The sequence below is a fragment of the Mauremys reevesii genome, linkage group 1, assembly GCF_016161935.1.
Source record: "Mauremys reevesii isolate NIE-2019 linkage group 1, ASM1616193v1, whole genome shotgun sequence".
In the NCBI taxonomy this organism is placed as follows: Eukaryota; Metazoa; Chordata; order Testudines; family Geoemydidae; genus Mauremys; species Mauremys reevesii.
Window position 1 is genome coordinate 298,564,367 of NC_052623.1, and position 18,456 is coordinate 298,582,822.

Sequence of the window (18,456 nt, forward strand, 5' to 3'; positions counted from 1 at the left end):
TAGATCTGCCAGTCTAGATATGGAAAGATGGTGTAGTCATCCAGGCCACCATCACTGAGAAGACCTTTGTGAAGACCCTGGGTGCTGTAGCTAGGCCAAACAGGAGCACTTTGAATTGGTAGTTCTCTTAGCTTACTAGGAAACTGAGGAACCTTCTGTGGGACAGGCAAATGTCCACATAAAAGACGACATCTTTCACATCAAGAGCCACGATCCATGTGCCCTCTTTAGCAGAGAGGATTATCAATGCTAATGTGACCATGCAAAATTTTGATTTTTGAATAAAGACATTCAGTTGGCGTAAACTGAGATTTGGTCTCCAACCTCCTTTTTCCTTGGGCGGGAAGAAATATGGGGAGAACAACACTTTCCCTTGATGCTGAGGTGGCACGTGCTCTATAGCTTCTCACTGAAGAAGAGTCCACCTCCTGATGGAGGATCTCCTTGTGAGAGTGGTCCCTGAAAAGGAGTCAGGAAGGGGTTTCTGATGGTGAGGTGACAAACTTGATTGCAAAGCCAGACTGAATCCTCTGCAGCACCCACTTGTCCACTCTTGTTGCCCCCCAGTTGTGAGTGAAATGAACAAGGCAGCCACCAAATGTTTGTGGGGGGGAGGGGCATGAAGGATGGCATCAATAGAGGAACGCGGTTCTCAAGTATCCTGTCAAAAGTAAACTATGGATGGTAAGTGGCGTTGAGTGGTGACAGTTGAGGTAGAGAAAGCCACAAATTTGAGTTTTTGTACCCTCTGGCACTTATGTGGCAGTTTGTAAGAGCACTGGTTATAAAAGGACTGAGGGAAGAGGTCCAGGCTCATAAACCTGCTTATGGTGCTCTCTCTTTGGGGCTAGGATGTAAATGATCAGAGTGTGTTAGGTTGTTCTAGAGTCCTTAAGTGAGTGAAGCAACTCATCTCTTTTCCATGAAGACAGACTCATCAGAGGGGAGGTCCTCAGGGATATTCTGGACCTCCCTGGGGAACCTGAAGCATGAAGCCAGGACCCTTGCCTCATGACTATAGTGTGGCAATAGCTAGAGCCCTGTGTGGATACAAAATTTGTATCTGTATCCAATCCAAAATAGTGGATATTCACAGATTTGCAGGACTCTGGCAGTAGCTCTGGAAACAGTGTCAGCTGCGTCCATTGCTGTTTGGAGCAGTCTTAGCCACCAGTTTGCTTCATTGATGAAGGCTTAGAACCGAGTCCTGTCCTCCTGGGGAAGTTTGTCCTGAATTCCACACATTTGGAATAATTTGTGAAATCATATTTTGCTAACAGAGCCTGGTAAGTTAGCAGTTCTGAACTGAAGGCTGGTCGATGAAAATACCTTCCTCTCCAGAAGGTCAAGGCATTTAGTGAACTTGTATCAGAGTTGCCCTGAGGCGATGCAGCCTGGATCTTCTTGTGGCTCCCTTCACCACCAAGCAACTGGGCACTAGGTGAGTAAACAGAACTCTGCTCCTTCAGCTGGTACAACGTAATTTTCAGCCCTTTCTGGTGTGGGGGCACAGAAGGCTGGGATGTGTCATACTGCCCTGGCAGGTACTATAATGGCCTTATTTAATGAGACGGCCACCCTGCTAGGGCCAGAGGGTTGTAGAATATCCGGGAGTCTACACTGCGTGTCACTGATCTCCGCAAGACAGATCTTGAGCTCAGTTGCCACTCTCTGCAAGAGCTCCTGGTATTGCCTGTGGTGATCAGGCAGAGCTGAGGATGATGTAGAGACTGCCTCATCTAGTCAGGATGATGACATGCCCAATGGAACTGTCAGCACCAGCGAATCCAGCTCAATTTCCAACTCTCAATACTCTGATGGGGCCAGGTGGCACTGGCTGGAGGAAGAGGGCCAAATGTGATTCTTGTCCAGATCTGGGATGTCTAGCGTACAGACTCCAGTAGGGCCAGTATGAAGGCTGATTGAATGGGGAGCGTTCCAAGGCACTGGGTATCAACAAGTCCCCTGGGTGGTAATATCTGGGAGGAGGGTGGCTCCAAGACCTTGAAGAAGTTCTATGTAGACTGGTCTCCCTCAGAGGGAGCGAAGGTTCATCCAGAACAGCAGACTCATCTGATGAAAAGGTAGGTTCAAGTTCCGCCTGTCATGCCATTGGTATATCCCAGCTTGTGGACAGGGTATAGGAAAGACCCTTTCTCCTCAAGGTGGTTTCTTCTGGTATTGAAATGTCCTGTGGAGGATGGGACAAGAAAGAGAAGAGAAGACTGTGGGTAGGATAAGTCAAGCATATCCTCCAGTGACGTAAAGATGTCAGTCCATTCTGGAGTTCAGAGTCCTAGAGGCCAGACTGACAGATCCAGTGCAACTAAGGAGATGGGCTTGGCAGATCCTTCCTGGAGTATGTTGAATGGGAATCCAACATGCAATTTCTAGTTGAAGCTGACAGGTGCTGATCTTTTGATCTTTGAGAATTGGAGCTGGAACCAGAGCTAGAAGCAATGGATCACTCCTCTATCGCACCTTCCCTTCTTGATCAGAAGATTTAAGCAGGCTTAATTCTTTAAGACTCATGCATGAGCACTCAGCCAACTTGGACAGGGACAGAGAGGTGTCCTGTCTCTCAGAGGCAGATCTGGATAGAGATACATCCTTATGCTAATGTTCGTATCCCATATTCTTATGAGAGGCTTAATGGTTTTGGCCTCTGCTCCAGAACTCATGCTCAGAGGGATGCTACTCACCATCTGAGGCCACAGCACTGGGGGGGGGTCTCCCCAGTCTGGGTCAGACTGAGGTCTCCTGGCTTCTCCATGAGATGTTTCCACAAACAGCTCTCATCCCTCACAGATTCAGGCAGGGAAAGAGCAACAAATGTTGCACTTCGTGGTGATATGAGCCTCCCCAAGGCAGTGCAGGGGTTCACCACTGATGGAGGAAAAGAACTGCATTTCCTGTCCCTGCTCTAACCCTGGGCATACTGCTTTTCTGTGGGAAGGAACTCCTTGAGATGGAAAGAATTAAACTAACTATAAAGTCTAAAAATTCTAAATACTACTAAATACTAAACTATATACAATATATACATATTCACAAATTAGAAGACAAAGATAGTTTTGGACATAGAGGATTCTGACTCTGGCCATGCAGTGGTAAGAAGGAATTGAAGAGGCACTGATTTGCACCACCCCTTATGCCCTCGCTTCAAAGCACGATGAAAACAACTGAGATGTGCAAACCAACAGACACTACTTGCTAGAAATCTCTGATCTCAGGTGCATGATGCGCACGAGTACCCATGTGTAAAATACACATGGGGACCAGCACTTGAACTAAGACTTTTCATCTCTTATGCCTGCAATATAATCTAGATCAGGGGTCTCAAACATGCGGCCCGCGGAGCTCTTTTCCCCGCCCCGCGGAGCTCCCAGGGGCCCAGAGGGGGGGGGGGGGGGGGCCCCCCCGGCTCCGCAGGGGCCCCAGAAGCGGAGCCGCCGCGCCCGCCTCTCTCTCTCTCTCCGCAGAGCACGAGCAGCCGCCCCCGCCCCGCCCGAGCCCCCGCCGGGGGAGGGGGGGAGGAGGCTGGGGGCTGAGCTCTGCGCTGAGCGCTGGCTGCGCGCCGCCGCGCCCCGCCCGCACCCCCACGCTGCCGCGCCGGCTCAGGGCCTCGCCGAGAGGCGCCCGCCGGGGTGGGGGGGGGGGGGGGGGGGGCGGGGGGGGGGGGGCGGGGGCGGGGGGGGGGGGGGGGGGGGGGGGGGGCCCCCGGGGCCGCCGCGCAGCCGCCGCCGCCGTGCCGCGCCTGGCCCGCGCCGGGCCCCCGCCCCAAAGACCCGCCCCACCGCGCCCGCCGCCCCCAAGAGGGGCACGCCCCCCCCCGGTCCCCGAAGGAAGGGGCCCCGGCCGGGGCCCCCCCCCCCCCGCCCCCCCCGGCCCCCCCCCCCCCCCCGCCCCAGACCCTCCCACCCCTCCCCCTCCCCCCCCCCGCCCCCCCCCCCCCCTCCTCCCCACTCCCCCCCCTCTGTTGCTTTGGGGCTCCCCCTCCCCCCCCCTGCCACCCCCCACCCACCCCCCCTCCATCCGGCCCCCCCCCACCCCCCCCCCCCCCCCCCCCCCCCCCCCGCCGCCGCCCCGCCCCCACGCCACACTGCCGCCCCTGCCTCTGCCCGACTCCACTGCTGCTGGTTCTAGAGCGAGGCAGCTTCACTTGCCCCAGGGCCCAGCCCCTTCCCTGGGCCCCCCCCAGGCTGGTCCTGGCCTGCCCTTCAGGGGGGGCGGGGGCAGGAGAGGGGGGTGGGGGGGGGGGCAGGGGGGGGGGCGGGGGTTGGGGGGATGGGGGGGCAGGGGGGAGCTCAGTGATGGACGTCTCGCCAGTTTGGGACCCTCCTCATGCCAATCTAGATGGATTCATTTACTCATTTGAAATATTCAGTAGCTTAGTTTATTGACTAAGGCATTTATGTATGTGTAAGCTCAACATACTTCCCTTTAAAGCAATTCAACAGAATAATCTGAACATACCTGTCCTGAGGTGGTATTAAGGAATCACACACGTGGGGAATAGGAATATATGGCTGCAAGTCTTTGTTCTCCTGACATGCCTCATTGTGACTTCTTAGAACATCTGAGAACACCACAACCAACAATTAGCTACACTGTTACAAGTCAATTTCAAATTTAGTCACCTTTTTTAAAAAAAAATAAAGAATTAGAAGCAGTTCTGGGTACAAACAGCTGCTTCAAGTCCCCTGCCAATATCAGTACTTTTACTTTGCCTTTTTGGTTTTTAAAAAGCTCTATGGAAGACACATCAGGGAAACTGATCAGGGAAAACAGCAAAACTGACAATATACAAAGTGCTGTCAAATGTAAAAAATAAGCCTGGAATAAAGGGGAAAAATTCTCTATAAATCAGTTCTGAATTAATAATCTTGAGTGTTATTTTTGATTACAGATAAAAAAATTTTAGACAGAAGTGTTCTTTAAAAAAAGAATAGAATGTTTTTACTCTATTCCCTCTCCAACAAAATTATTTTTAAACAAATGTTTGTGGTAGTTATATGGAGATTAATATTGTGTGTGTATACACACACACACACACACACACCAGGGGTAGGCAACCTATGGCAGGTTTTCTAAGCCAATGTTTGTTGTATATTTTAAAAAATTCATACCTATAATCTTTACAACCATATCATACATCTGCCTGGTCTCCTCTTCCTCTTTTGTCCAGCGATATTTCATGTAGTGCAAGACTCCCCAAACCATCCCTATACCTGCATTAAAATTCATAATATTCTTTTAGATATACTTAGAACTTTCGCTGTTCTTAAATGTGCACCCCATTCTTCTGTAAATTGGTTAACTAGCTGGTGTGTTAAATTCAGCAAAATCCTTGATGTATCAGAAGTACATACTACACATTACTGTTAATGTTTTGCATTTTTGCAACAAAACAGCACAGAAGTTAGTTTGGGGGCTGAATAGGAAATAGGTTATTAAATTTTTTTAAAATACTTCACTGATATCACTAAAATGACAGTTTCTCTCTGCTGAGCATCACATTTTGCTATTATTGGTAAACTAAAGAAATTTAATTTTCCCTGAGATGAAGTACAATACAATTTGGATTATCTTGATAGAGAAAATAGTAAGGTTTCACATAAACTGAAGGTTTAGAGATGATATTGGCTTGACAGCCTGTGGAACTTTAAAAGGCGCATGCTTTGCAGCTTTTGGACTCTACCTATTGGCTACAGACAAGCATTTGGGAGTAGAGGCAGGATGTTTGTAAATGGGAAAGTCTCATTTCTCATAAAACGTGGACTGCTTCAACTCAGTAGTGTTTCTTGCTGTGAAGTATTGTACGCATTTCTACAGATGAAAATTATTCTGATCCTAACTAGACTGTCTATCTCCATAGAGGTGACAAATCTTCAGGCTTGGCAGTAGTGCAGCCTCCACAGTTTGGATCAGATGTCACTGGTACTGCAGCAGAGCAGGGAGTCCTCTGTAGCCCCACTGTCACAAACCACCTCCCTCACTCCCATGACAGCGGAGCTGCAGTGGGCCAGTAACAGCCTATCCCTGCAGACGCGAAGTGTGGGAAAGGTGGAGGGCTTGATGGGGCAGAGCAGAGACTCCCGGCCAGGATGACGAGTTCCAGGCAGCAAGGGAGGCCATCTCACTGCTGAATGGCTCCATCCCCAGGCACGAGCCATTCAGCTGTGGGGTGGCCTCCCCTGCAGCTGGAGCTCATCCTCCTCCTCATAGTCCTGGCCAGTGGTTTGTTCTGCCATGCCAGGACCACAGCCTTGCCCATACCTTACACCTGCACGGAACAGGCATCACTGGCTCTGCAGCTATGCAGGCAGCCCTCTGCAGCTCTGCTGTCACAGCCCTGCTAACTCACTCACCAGGCCAGGAGCGCGGGAGCCATCCCTAGACAAGGAACAGTTCAGCAGCATCTGGCAATCAAGATATCCTCCTTGTGGCCCCAGCCAGGGGTCTCTGCTCCACCAGGACCATAGCCTCCCTCGCACTTTGTGCTCTGGTGTCTTGGGACCCTCAGTTATTCAAGGAATCCCCTGCAGCCCTGCTGCCATTGCTAGGAGACCCCTGAAGCCCCACTTCCAGCACTGCCCTACACCTAACCTCAACCCTACTACCCCCTTTAGTTCCAACAACTGTAAAAATAGTTAAAAATACACAAACATTGATAAATATCAAAACGGGGGGAAAATATCAAATTCTGTCAAGCCTACAAGTCCTTCCCTGCTTCAGTTCCAGACAGAAATGTCTGGTATTCTAGTTATCATAAATAACATGTTCAACTCAGAATTTGGCCCAGGTTCTTCCCCACTGGACGTCTCACCTGTCAGGAAATTAAGCTTACTTTCATTAACAATCTTGTCAAACATTCCAATGCGCATAAAGGAGCTAGGGGGTAGGAGAGAAAAAGGAAAATAAGGTGCCACACTTTTCCCAATGATGAAACTGTGAATTCTCTGCTCAAGAAGTCATCTCTTGAAGCGGACAATCTTATTACTGATCTGTATCAAATTTTGGGGGGAAATGTTAGTGAGAAGATTATGGATGGAAATTTCTGATGGTTTCTGGAGTTCTGATTCTTCTTCCCCTTTACCCTAGTATGGGAGAGGCATTGCATTGGTCGATGATCTCTTAGCAATGAAGAAACAGTGTTGAAGGAAATTATTTTGGTTCTTCCAGCCATTTTTGATACACTGTCCATGACATCTTTTTTGATTCATGTGCAGTCCACACAGGAACCAGTCAGTGGCTCTTGAGTGGTTCCATCCCTTTTTAGCAAAGGATCTGAGAGGCTATTTATTATTAGCAATACTATCCAAAGTTCAATCCACTCAAGTCGGAGAACGTTAGGGGCTGCTCATTCAGCAGGATTTCTCAGGAAGAATGTTAAAATTGTGGCTAGTAGTCTGCATCTGAGTTTAAGGCTCTGATTTTGGCTTATTAAATCATAAATAGTTTGGGATTCAGTTACTAAAGAAAATCTCTTTTCCATGCAAAATTACTGCTGATGAGATCAGCAGTGACAACTGAGCAGGAGCTCTGTCAGTTTAAACAGGAGGGCATCAGAGTGGCATTTTCTATTAATGATTCATTACATTAACCCATGTTCTGCCTCAGTCTGTCATAGCCCAGATTTGTTGATAAGGAGCATGCAATGGGTTGATAAATGAACTCAGTTATTCTATTGTGGGATAAATTTTAGTTAGGATGGCCTTGACTAGGCAGTGAATTTGTTTGTACAGTGGATTGTATTATTTTTGCATCAATCATTGCATCGCACCTTGAGTCAGTGACTGGTGCTCCATACAGAAAAATAAATGTTAAAGACCTAGTTTTCTACCCCTAGGTCAAGCTGGTTGCGATTGGGGTGTTGATTGAAGAATATCTGATCTACAGGTAACAGCTTTAATTAACCAAGGTTCACACAAGTGCTACTGTACAGGATAGGTTTTATTTTCAGTGCTTTCTACAGAAATAATATGCAGGTACTCTGGAATTTCTACTCTATCTTCTCTGTGTAGAAAGTTTCATCTCCCCTCCTCCATCAACCCCTACATAGAATGTTTTTTAAGGCTATATTATTTTTATTAATTAGTTTTCATTACTACTGTCCATAAAAGTTTAAACAAATCAGTGCCCCCAGGATAACAAAAAATAAAATTTCCCCTTCCTATAAATGTTTATAAAACTAATTGTATACAACTTCTACCAAAAATTTCAGATATTACAATCAAGTCTTATCAATTTATTACTTCAATTAAACCGTGAGCCAATTCACTCCACACAAAGAAACACGACAGTTGACAGAATTAGAAGGCAAACATTGCCAGACCCTGTCCCAACCCACACACTTAAATGCAAATTATAACCAGTAAGAGGCTGAATTTAAATAACTTACCCAAAAGCAATATTGATAATCTGTGAGTTACAGTAATAAATGCACGGCGAAAACGACATCTGAAAGACATCTGTGGTCTAGTAGATTCCAGGTACTTCACATCAGTTACATTATTTAATTCCTCACTGGGGTCATTACCAATACACCTATTTAAAAACATTTAACAGTGTTAGCGCTAAATTCACTTATTGTGAAAATAAAAGCCTATGAAATAAAATCACTTACTTTATGCCAACATCTTCCCCCCTACTCATAATCCATTGCAGTGCTGTGTTAAGTACTTTTTCATACTCTGGACCTAAACTCTGTCAAAAACAAGTCATAGCAGTGAAAAGTTTCTTTAATATACCAGAATAAATCATGTAACACTAATACATAAGTTTATGTAATACCATATAAGAAGGATTAGTAGCCAATACTGATTATTTTTTATATAAAGTTTCAACAATGCACACAAAGGGACACCAAATATATGCAGATTATATGCAACTTTGAGATTAAAAATTAATCTCCTGAATTGAAAGATTTGAGAGGTGTGCCATTCTCAATTTTAAGGAGTTATGAATCGCAACATTCAGCAATAGTCTACCATTTAGTCACTAGGGGGAGCTCAGCATTCTGTAAAATTAAAACCAAAACGAGATATAGAACTTATCCTAGAAGATAAATTGCAAAAAAAAGTTGGTTAAATTTTAAATGCATAATATACTATCAAAATTTTAATTAATCCTTCCTTTCCTAGCATACTAATGTTTCTACCGTAAATCATTTCACATCATCTGTTGTAGGATAAAGCCTTCATTACTTTTTGGCAGGTAAGCTCCACAATTCACCTTTAAATATCCTTTGCATAACCAGACTGAAGCTGAAACACGGTTTAAGGACTACTTCCCAGAAAAATGTAAATTGAAAAAAGATTTTACAGTAGGTCTTATTCTATTACTTAAGGATCACACTGATATAAATTGTCCTAAAATTAGAGGACAAAAGTTAATGTGTGAACTTATTTTCGCACCAAGAATGAAAGTACTGAGTAGATTCTAATGTGCCGAATGTGTTGCATTGCTTTAAAATTCTGTCACTGCACACAATTAGTGAAGTGCTGCACATCAGATGTTATATTTATATTCCAATTACAGGATGGGAGAGTTTCAAGAGTAAATGAAACTTGTATTTAAAAAAATGACAAATGTGTATACCAATTTACAGCCTCTCACATTTACAGATTTGAAATCTCATCACCATGACAAATGCCTTTACTACCCCTCTGCTAAAATCCTCTACTATGCATTTCATCTCTCCCCTTTACGATTAACACCTTTTTCTACAGCCCCCTCAAAAGGCTACGCCCAGCTCTGCATACCAATAGATGCAGAATGTTGCTATCCATCTTCGCCCATCATTCAGAAGTGCAACCAGCACCACCTCCACTCCTTCCCATTAATTTTTGTGATCCTGTTCAAATTGCCCCTTTGTTCACAGTACAAGTAATTTTTGCCAAGTAGTTAACATTTTGTTTAGCTGTTAAAATGAGAATACAAAAAAAAAAATCTTCAAATACATATTCTTTGGTTTAAAAAAAAAAAGACTAAAATGAGTAGCAACTTAATAGTATTTTTGTTCCAATTGGGAGCAAGAGGAAGAGTGAAACAAAACTCTCCTTTCAGAAGGTTCCAAATGCGTCACTTTGATTTGAACACTCTCTCATGGAGGTGGTTGAAAAATACAGACTTGACACTTCAAAAGAAAGAAGATTGGATTTTTTTGTATTTTACTCCATTTTTCAACCAGCTCTACTGTTATGCTCTTCCCCTTATCTATTAGGAAAGGCATATATAGGTGGGGTTTCCTAAGAGACTATTGCCACTAGGTCCTGTCAAAGGGCCTCATGCTATTATTGCTGTTGGCTAGTACATATCCGGTGAACTTAGAGACCATTCTCTTCTCACTGAAAAAAAGGAGGATCACTCTTGCTGCTGCTTTGCCTCCAGGCAACTGAAAACAGAATGAAGACACAGAATAGCAAAATGCTACTGTCTATTAAATTCTGACCTGTCCTTTTACACTTTTGTAATTCACAAGATTACAGCAAAATTTGTGTTTATAAAGCAACGTCTCCATTCAATTTAAAAATCTATGTTCTCTTAAGATTTTATATATGACATCTAGGGTGTTCTGGCTCATTTCATGAAACAGGAAAAGGTTAAAGCATGTAACAAGCAACTTTACTTTCTACATTTACACTCATTCACAGAAGAAATTCTGTAGTTTAATGAAACCGTCTTTTCCCTTTCCCCCAAAAATAAAAACCATAAGGGCTTTGTGTGAAAGATACGTTCATTTCCTGTGAAATACAAAAAGTAGTTAAATTTTAATTATACTGCTACACTGAATGTGAAACCAGCTTTTTAAAAACAAATGGCAATGTTAATTTGTGCAAACCTTAAAAGATAAAAATAATGAAAAAATACCTTTTCCAATTGCTTACTTTTAAATATGCAGCTGTCTCCTGGACGGAAAGATTTCTCTGTATAGAGTCGCCACAGTCATGATCTCCTGGTAAAATTAATTTTTTATTTATTTTGATCTATTTATTACTTTGTTATATAAACTAAAAAGCCTGCAAGTACAAACGTACACAGTTAATGCAATCTACATACGCAGAGAATAGTTGAAGGCACTAAGTATTTAAAATAAGAATGTTGAAGAGAGACTTCTGTATGCTTTTCTCCCCAAACATCTGATTGCCACAACTATGAACTGTGATGCTACAAATATGATTAGAACTTCAGGTACTAAACAAAAAGCAAGAGCAGCAGCATGTTTTTAAAAACCTTTTAAAAAACGAAGTGAAATAAAAGGTAGTTTACAGAACTTTATTAAAAGAAAAATTCAGATTTTGAGGCAAAACAGAAGAATTCCTGATTCTGTTAAGGGTGAACACTTGGTCCACTTCAATACCCTATCCCAAAAGGACACCTTAAATAACTGGATAATCCTCCATTTTGTGCCTAATTACTTGAAAACTTCTTGCATATATGAAATAATTTGTCCTGGCTTTTTCTTTCAAAATTGAGAAAGTCATGGAGTTTCTATAAATTTCCTTTTCTAAAGTGAATCTAGTACATGAAGTAAATTCAGTGCACTGAAAAAGGCTAGAAAGTATACATATACATACTATACAGTTTTGTATTTTAAGATAAAAAATGGTTACTCTACATGCAAACCAATGTAAAGTAAAAGCAGATTTCCCATTTACTCTGAACACATTTTTATGTAATAACTTATTAGCACATTAGTCTTGCTAATTTCATATATAAGCTCACCTTAAAAAAATTACAGTGAATAGAAGTACCTAGAACCAACAAACGCAGAGTGCGTTTTACACACATGCCCCTCTGTCATCATAAAATGAACGTGAGTCAAACTTAAGAAAAAAAATCAATGCGTGAAGGCATATTAGCTTCTTAGAAAGTTCCAGATATCATTTGGACTGTTCATTTTATTTACTAATAATAAACATGTGCAAACAGAAAGTCGTAAGACCTTGCATACTCGAGTCAGTCTGGAAAACTTCAAGAATTACATCACCATCATTCTATTAGTAGGCTTGACCAGGACGAGACTTCTAGATTAAATGCACCTCTTTGATCATCCAGTGAAACTGTAGTTTACTGACACACACATACCAGTGTGGGGGGTCACATGGGAAGAGAAGAAAAGACTATCCCTGACTTCCATCTGTCTTTGAATTGATCTGCTGGGCAGTTGCAACCCCATCAAAGCTTTTTCCCCTTCACCTTACCTAATAAAATTATTTTTTTCTGCTAGTATCCATGTCTGCAATTTTACTCTCTCCAGATAGGGAAGCCAAAACAGAACACTCACTGACCAAAAACAGACTCCACCCCCTAAAATCATCTGTGGCTCTACTTAAAACTGTCCTGATATCTGAGATCTGCAGAGCTGCTACATGGTCTTCGGTCTTCTCTAGACACTATGCCTTAGTCGATGCCTTTAGATCTGATGTGGCAATTGGCAATGCAGTTCTTTCCTCTGTGCCAGATTTGATTTCGAAGCTCCCAAGCAGTATCCCCATAAGGAGGGGGGAGTCACCTGAAGTGAAGCACCTTTAGGGACACTATTTGAAGAAGAAAGAAGTTATTCACCCTGCGCAGTAATGGTAGTTCTTCAAGATGTCTGTCCCTATGGGTGCTCCAATACCCACCCTCCTCCTCCTCGGCTTTGGAGAAGAAACTGAGGGTGATTCACCCACAGAGCCTGATATAGCCTTGGTGCGGGACACAAAGATGTCAGCAGTGCATACGGAGGCTGAGCTAATGAAAATCTCCAATCAAAGGTGTGTGAGATGCACATGCACATTACTGAATTTATCCATGAAAACAGCCTTCTTAGTGGCTATTACATCAGCCAGCAGAATCTGAGAGATTGGAGCTTTAATGGCAGAACCTCCTGTGATGGGTTCCCCCCATCCCGGGGAGGAACTTGGAACTGGGGTATCACTGAGCCTGCCTGTCCAACCAGCCTGGGTTCCTTTTACATTGTACTGCTGAGGCAAGCCAGCCAAGCCCTCCCTCAGGCTTCAGACTGCACTTCACTAGCACACACACACAGCGAGGGACATGCCCAGATGCAGTTTCACACGGATGCTGAGATCAGCTCTCACTGGGAAAGCTCAGCTAAGGAATTGCCCAGCACTCGAATGCACACCCCCTCTGGAGTGTAAATCCATAATTGTATCATCTTGCTCTGCACAGAGAACTATACAGCAAAAGCTCATTGAAATTTGCCCCCTCCCTCAATGTGGAGGAAGATTGCACAGCTTCCCCACCTCCCCACACCCCAACCCCCACTCCCGGTTATGAATTCCACAAACTGGTTTTAGAGAAAACTACAAAAGATAGATTTTAAGTGATTATAAGGGATAGCAAACAGAAGAAAGCAGATTACTTAGCAAATAAAACAAACACCCAATCTAAGCTTAAGATATTAAAGAAACTGGTTATAAGTAGCACACTCTCACCCTAATGTTTTTAGGCAGATTGCAGAGATTTTTGAAGACCCGCTGCACTTGCCTGCAGCTTAAAACTTCAGATATTTCATTCACAGGCTAGACAACCTTCCAGCCTGATCTCAGTCCTTCTCCCTTCCTTCTCTTTGTTTCTTAGATGTTTTCAGCAGTCATTCTGGGCAGGAATTCAGTTAAGAACCAACCACGATGCCTGCCTGCCTCCCCTGCCTTAAATAGGTTTTACATATGGTGGGAATCCTTTGTCTTCCAGTGTGATTCCCACCCCCAGTCAGTGGAAAAGTACTAATTTTATTATGGAGTCCAGTATCAGGTGACTTGATCACATGACACTGCAGCCACAACTCAGTCTGTTTGCAGTGTCCACAGGAAGGCTTTTCAGGAAGGTGGGAGATTAGGAAAAACAATAGGTTTTTGAAGATGCTAATCACCTTTTCCAGTCACCAATTTAGACTGATTGCATTCTGTCTAGTGGGCATTCCCCAGGTGTAAACACATTTGTAATAGGTGCATAGACAATATTCCTAACTTCAGATACAAAAATGATGTATGCATACAAATATTATAATCATATTCAATAAATCATAACCTTTCCAATGATCTCGCATGACCTATCTTGCATAAAATACATCTTAGTTATGCCATAATCATATCATAAGCATATCTCCATATGAAGAATATGGGGCATAGTGTCACACCCCCTTTCACAGTATTCTACAAAGACAGAGTTCCCTTATGACCACATCCCAGGTTTCTTCCCAAAGTATCTTCTGAATTTCATCTGAATGAGGTCATTTACCTATCAGTTTTCTTTCCCAACCCACATAATTGCAACTTGGAGACCACCTGCCACACTCTAGATGTCAGAAGGGTGCTAGCCTTCTTTCTAGATAGGACTAAATCATTTTGTAAATCTCATAGATGGCTCATTTTGTTTGCAGACAGATCTAAAGGTTCTGCTGTTTCTACCCAAAGACTATCAAAATAAATTTTGGGGTGTGTTATAGCTTGTGAAAAGACAGGTTATGTGATTTAGAACTGGGACTCGTAAACTCCCTATTCACAGTATATGAATAACTCCCAGTGATTTCAACAGAGGTAAGAATTTGAGCCCCGGGATTTTATCTACTGCCACAAACACTGCCTGCATATATATTTAGTTGCACTGATAAACTATTATTCTCTTATAGTCAATATTAATTTTAAAAACATACCTGCTACTTGTGCCAATCTATCATGAAGTTTATATAAGCTGTTCATCATGAGACTTTTTTCATTTGCCTGGAATTAAAAAAGCTGGTTAACATCAAGACAATTTACAACTTTACAACAGAAATTAATTTTTCATCTATGCAGAACCTAAAGCTATTTATAGTAAAACAGTATTTTATCTACAGAATTAGATAAGATAGCCAAATAGTGTTTTGTGCATCACAAAGACAGTATAGGCAACTGATTTTGCATTTATCTGTATCCATTCAAGGTATAATCTTTTACTGAGCTAGTTTAAGCTAGTTCTTGGAGATAGAGAGGAAACAGATTGACAATTTAGGTGGTTGCACTGTTCTCTCTAACGCAGTACTAAAACAATGCCCTGGAATGGTCTTAATAGGTATTAAAAACTTGGAGGTGCTAACTTTCAAAAAAAATTTAAACAAAGCCCCTGGATATTTGTTCTTATTAAAGGTCCTATGACACTTTAGGCAAAACAAGGTACATTAACCATCCTAGCTGTATTTCTATTCAACTATGTTCTATCCATGGGAAATTCAGGCCAAAATTAGAGTTTTGGAAAGGCCAAAACCAAAAACTCTTTACACTATCGACCCTCAAACTTGACTGACTCATTGTGCATGAAAGAAAAGCTGTAGCATCTAAAGTGTAAAGGTGGGAGGAAGACACAATTCTATAGAGGCAGAATGATCTTAAGGACAAAACAAAAAAATAGGAGTCAGGAATAGAGAATAATGCAAATTGAGTAGTGAATTATTCTACTATCTCCGGTTACTACAGGTATGCCCAATTTGTGTGACCTTAGGCTAATCACTTAACATCTGACTCAATATTTCTACCTGTACAATGGTGTTAATATCTCCTTTGCAGGAATTTTATAAGGTTTAGTTATTATTAGTGCTTGTAAAGTGCTTTGCAATTCTCAGATAGAAGGCACTCTTTAAAATGCAAAATGTTTAAGTGTATGTAGTAACTAAAAACTTTTCGAAAACATTCTTGGAGCATATGACTTGTATTATCTACTTCACCACCACAATATTTTCAATTTAACAATTAGCTCAGGCATATGAGGTTAGAGTAGCAGCAGGAAGACTAGTTTTTGTATTCTTCATTCTCAGTTTCTCAAATCTGAATTAGTTTAATGAAGGAAAAATACATTCAGATACTTATATTTGTTTCTCCTACTTCAGACCCAAAGCTCTGCACCTAGGTGATTAGACAGATTACATCCACCAGTTCAAAAGATTTAAAAAAAATTTTTTAAAAGCCAGTAGTGCATAGACATACCCACACATTTTGAAAAGCTTCAATCTCACCCCTAAAATAGATGAACTGATAGATCCTTCATGTCAGACCACTAATAAAATTTTGCAAGAGTTGTAGTGTTTACTCTTGGGTCCAGGCCAGATTCCAGCATGGAGTATATGTAGAAAGTCTACTTAAGTTCCTGTAGTTTACAGTGAAATCATCATTTGCACCCAAAATGGGGGGAAAGTACGTAACTTTCTGGAATTTTGCCACAGAAGTGGCTGCACTTCAACAGTTTGTGTTGCGTTGCATCTCGCCACAGAAATGGATGGATTTGAGCAGTTTGGACTACATAGCCTTTTGATCCCTCAGGATTAAAGATGTTCTATTAGGATGATTTACTTGTCAGTAGCTGCATATATTATGTCTGTACATCTCCATTTGCAAGATGTAAACTATGCTATTAGCTCTGAACTATTTAGGAAAAAAGGCATCTATTAGGGTCAACCAAGCTCTCCTGTGTGGTCTGAACTCTCAGAACCAGCTAAATAAAAGGGATCCAAAGGCCCAAGCAGTTGCATTTCACTACGATAAAATAAAAGATACAGAAGACTCCAAAGAGATAGTGAAGTAGAGCATATTGCTTCCATAAAACTAAACAGCTACCAATAAGTAACTTTTCTTTCTTCTACAATGGTTACCTCAGAGAGGAAACCACCTCTCTTCCTGTGACATACAGCTGCAGTTGCAGTCCACGAAGGCCCCTGAGCTGAAGCTCCTTTGGCATGAGGGGGACAGGAGGTGTAATAGCTGGCATAGTGCTCTGTTATGGCCTCAGGCATTTTCTTCCCCAGATACGTAACAGCCCAAGTTTTAATACTGGAGATTGTCAAACTTCCTAGAGAATATTTTCTGGAAAACAAATTTTGTAAGTCTTCAGGGCATGCCGCAATGCACACCTCTTCATGGATCATGAAGACACTGGCATTGTTGGGTAGGGCAGGGTGTAGGGCTCTGGGGATTGTGCATGTGGTTAATTTCAGTTACATTTATGTTGTTGCTATAGGTGAAAATGATGGATTTATTTTAATTTGTTAAAAAACTGTTAAGTGTACCCACAATAATGGATTGGGGTTCTTTTATTACATTCTGTATACATCTAAATAATCTCATGAACATTTTATCAGTAGGCCCCTAGAAGAACAAGTGAAGAGTAATTAAACAAAGACTGAAGACCTATTTCCCTAAATATGCATGACAGTGAGATGTCAAATAAAATATGGAAGGCCTAGCATTGTCAGTTGTAATGGAGATTTTGTTCAGTATCTTGTTAAAGAAATCCATTTTCACTGCAGTATGCATTAAGAAGCACTCTGTGCCAAAGAAAGTTTATCAATGCTTGAAGTAACGAAGGTATGAACAGAAAAGTTGAGAATTTCATTGTTACTGGAGCGCTTAAATGTAGTTGCAGTGCAAGATTCCTATAGACAGCAGCATCAGATGTCTAAACTAAAAATCACATTCTTAGTTCAGAAAAGAGAAGACTGATTACTTTTACATAATCTGCAATGGTTGAATGACTTGTTGGTTTTATTCGACAACCACAAACTAAATGTAAAACTTCAAGGTTCAAGGAATTATTGTTATCAAACATAGTGGTTACTAAGATTATGATGAGAAAGTGGAACTATTCAAGGTGACTGATACTGGAAAGTTAAAATACTTCTCTTCATCGACTAAACATCTGAACAATTCAGCATTCATGGGCCATGCTGGCAACATCATAATGCACTAGACATTCAGATGTAACTGGGAATCTTACCAGGAGTTTAGGATCTGACAGCTAGAAAACATGTAATGATCCAAGAGCCACCCAGGATCAAATACCTCCAAATACCAGATTTCAAAAAGTTCTCTCTCGACCACCTGGAGATGGAGATTGTCAACTTCCTAGAGAATATTTTATGGAAAACCAAGCTTGTTTATTTCATTTCCCAGATGGAATATAGAGAACACAAAACAAAAATCAACTTGCTAACAATGTTTGGCAAGCTTAGAACACACTGTTCAATTCTTTTGTTTCTATAGGGAAAAGAAGCCACCCATAGCTTTGTAGATGACCTCTTGCTCAAGGTACTTGTGAGAACTGTTTTCATGAATCAACTTAAGGTCCGACGATAACAATCAATTGACAAATGATGTGGATTCGAAGGCAGTATGGAGGGGAACTGGAGAGCCTAAGCCTTCTGGCTAATGAACAATCCATAGCAATTCTACTCCACACTAGAAGGAAACTGACAAGATTCCCAGAAGGAAAGGGAAAAGCCTAAGGGACAGGATGACAAACTGAAAACAGGTTCTTGGGTTGTCTGTCAAATCTGGTGCCCAAGAAACTATAATGTCAAAAGAATCATCTCTCTTCCTCCAGTACTTCTGGGCCTTTCTACTGGACTCTTTGGAAGAAGACCTTCTGAGTTGAAAGACAGTATCCTGCAACATCAGGCCTGTATTTCCAAGAAGA

At 42.2% G+C, this 18,456-nt stretch overlaps 1 protein-coding gene across 2 annotated transcripts in view; it reads right to left on the reverse strand.

Moving 5' to 3' along the window:
* LEMD3 (LEM domain containing 3) overlaps nt 1-18,456 on the reverse strand; it is a 72,411-nt gene that overhangs the window by 11,802 nt on the left and 42,153 nt on the right. For both annotated transcript variants that reach the window (XM_039501996.1, XM_039501991.1), the window contains 6 exons: nt 14,669-14,735; nt 10,893-10,960; nt 8,630-8,709; nt 8,405-8,550; nt 5,130-5,231; nt 4,477-4,579 (listed from right to left, as the gene is read on the reverse strand). In XM_039501996.1, coding sequence (XP_039357930.1) covers nt 4,477-4,579; nt 5,130-5,231; nt 8,405-8,550; nt 8,630-8,709; nt 10,893-10,960; nt 14,669-14,735 — 566 coding nt within the window. The remainder of the gene's footprint in view (nt 1-4,476; nt 4,580-5,129; nt 5,232-8,404; nt 8,551-8,629; nt 8,710-10,892; nt 10,961-14,668; nt 14,736-18,456) is intronic.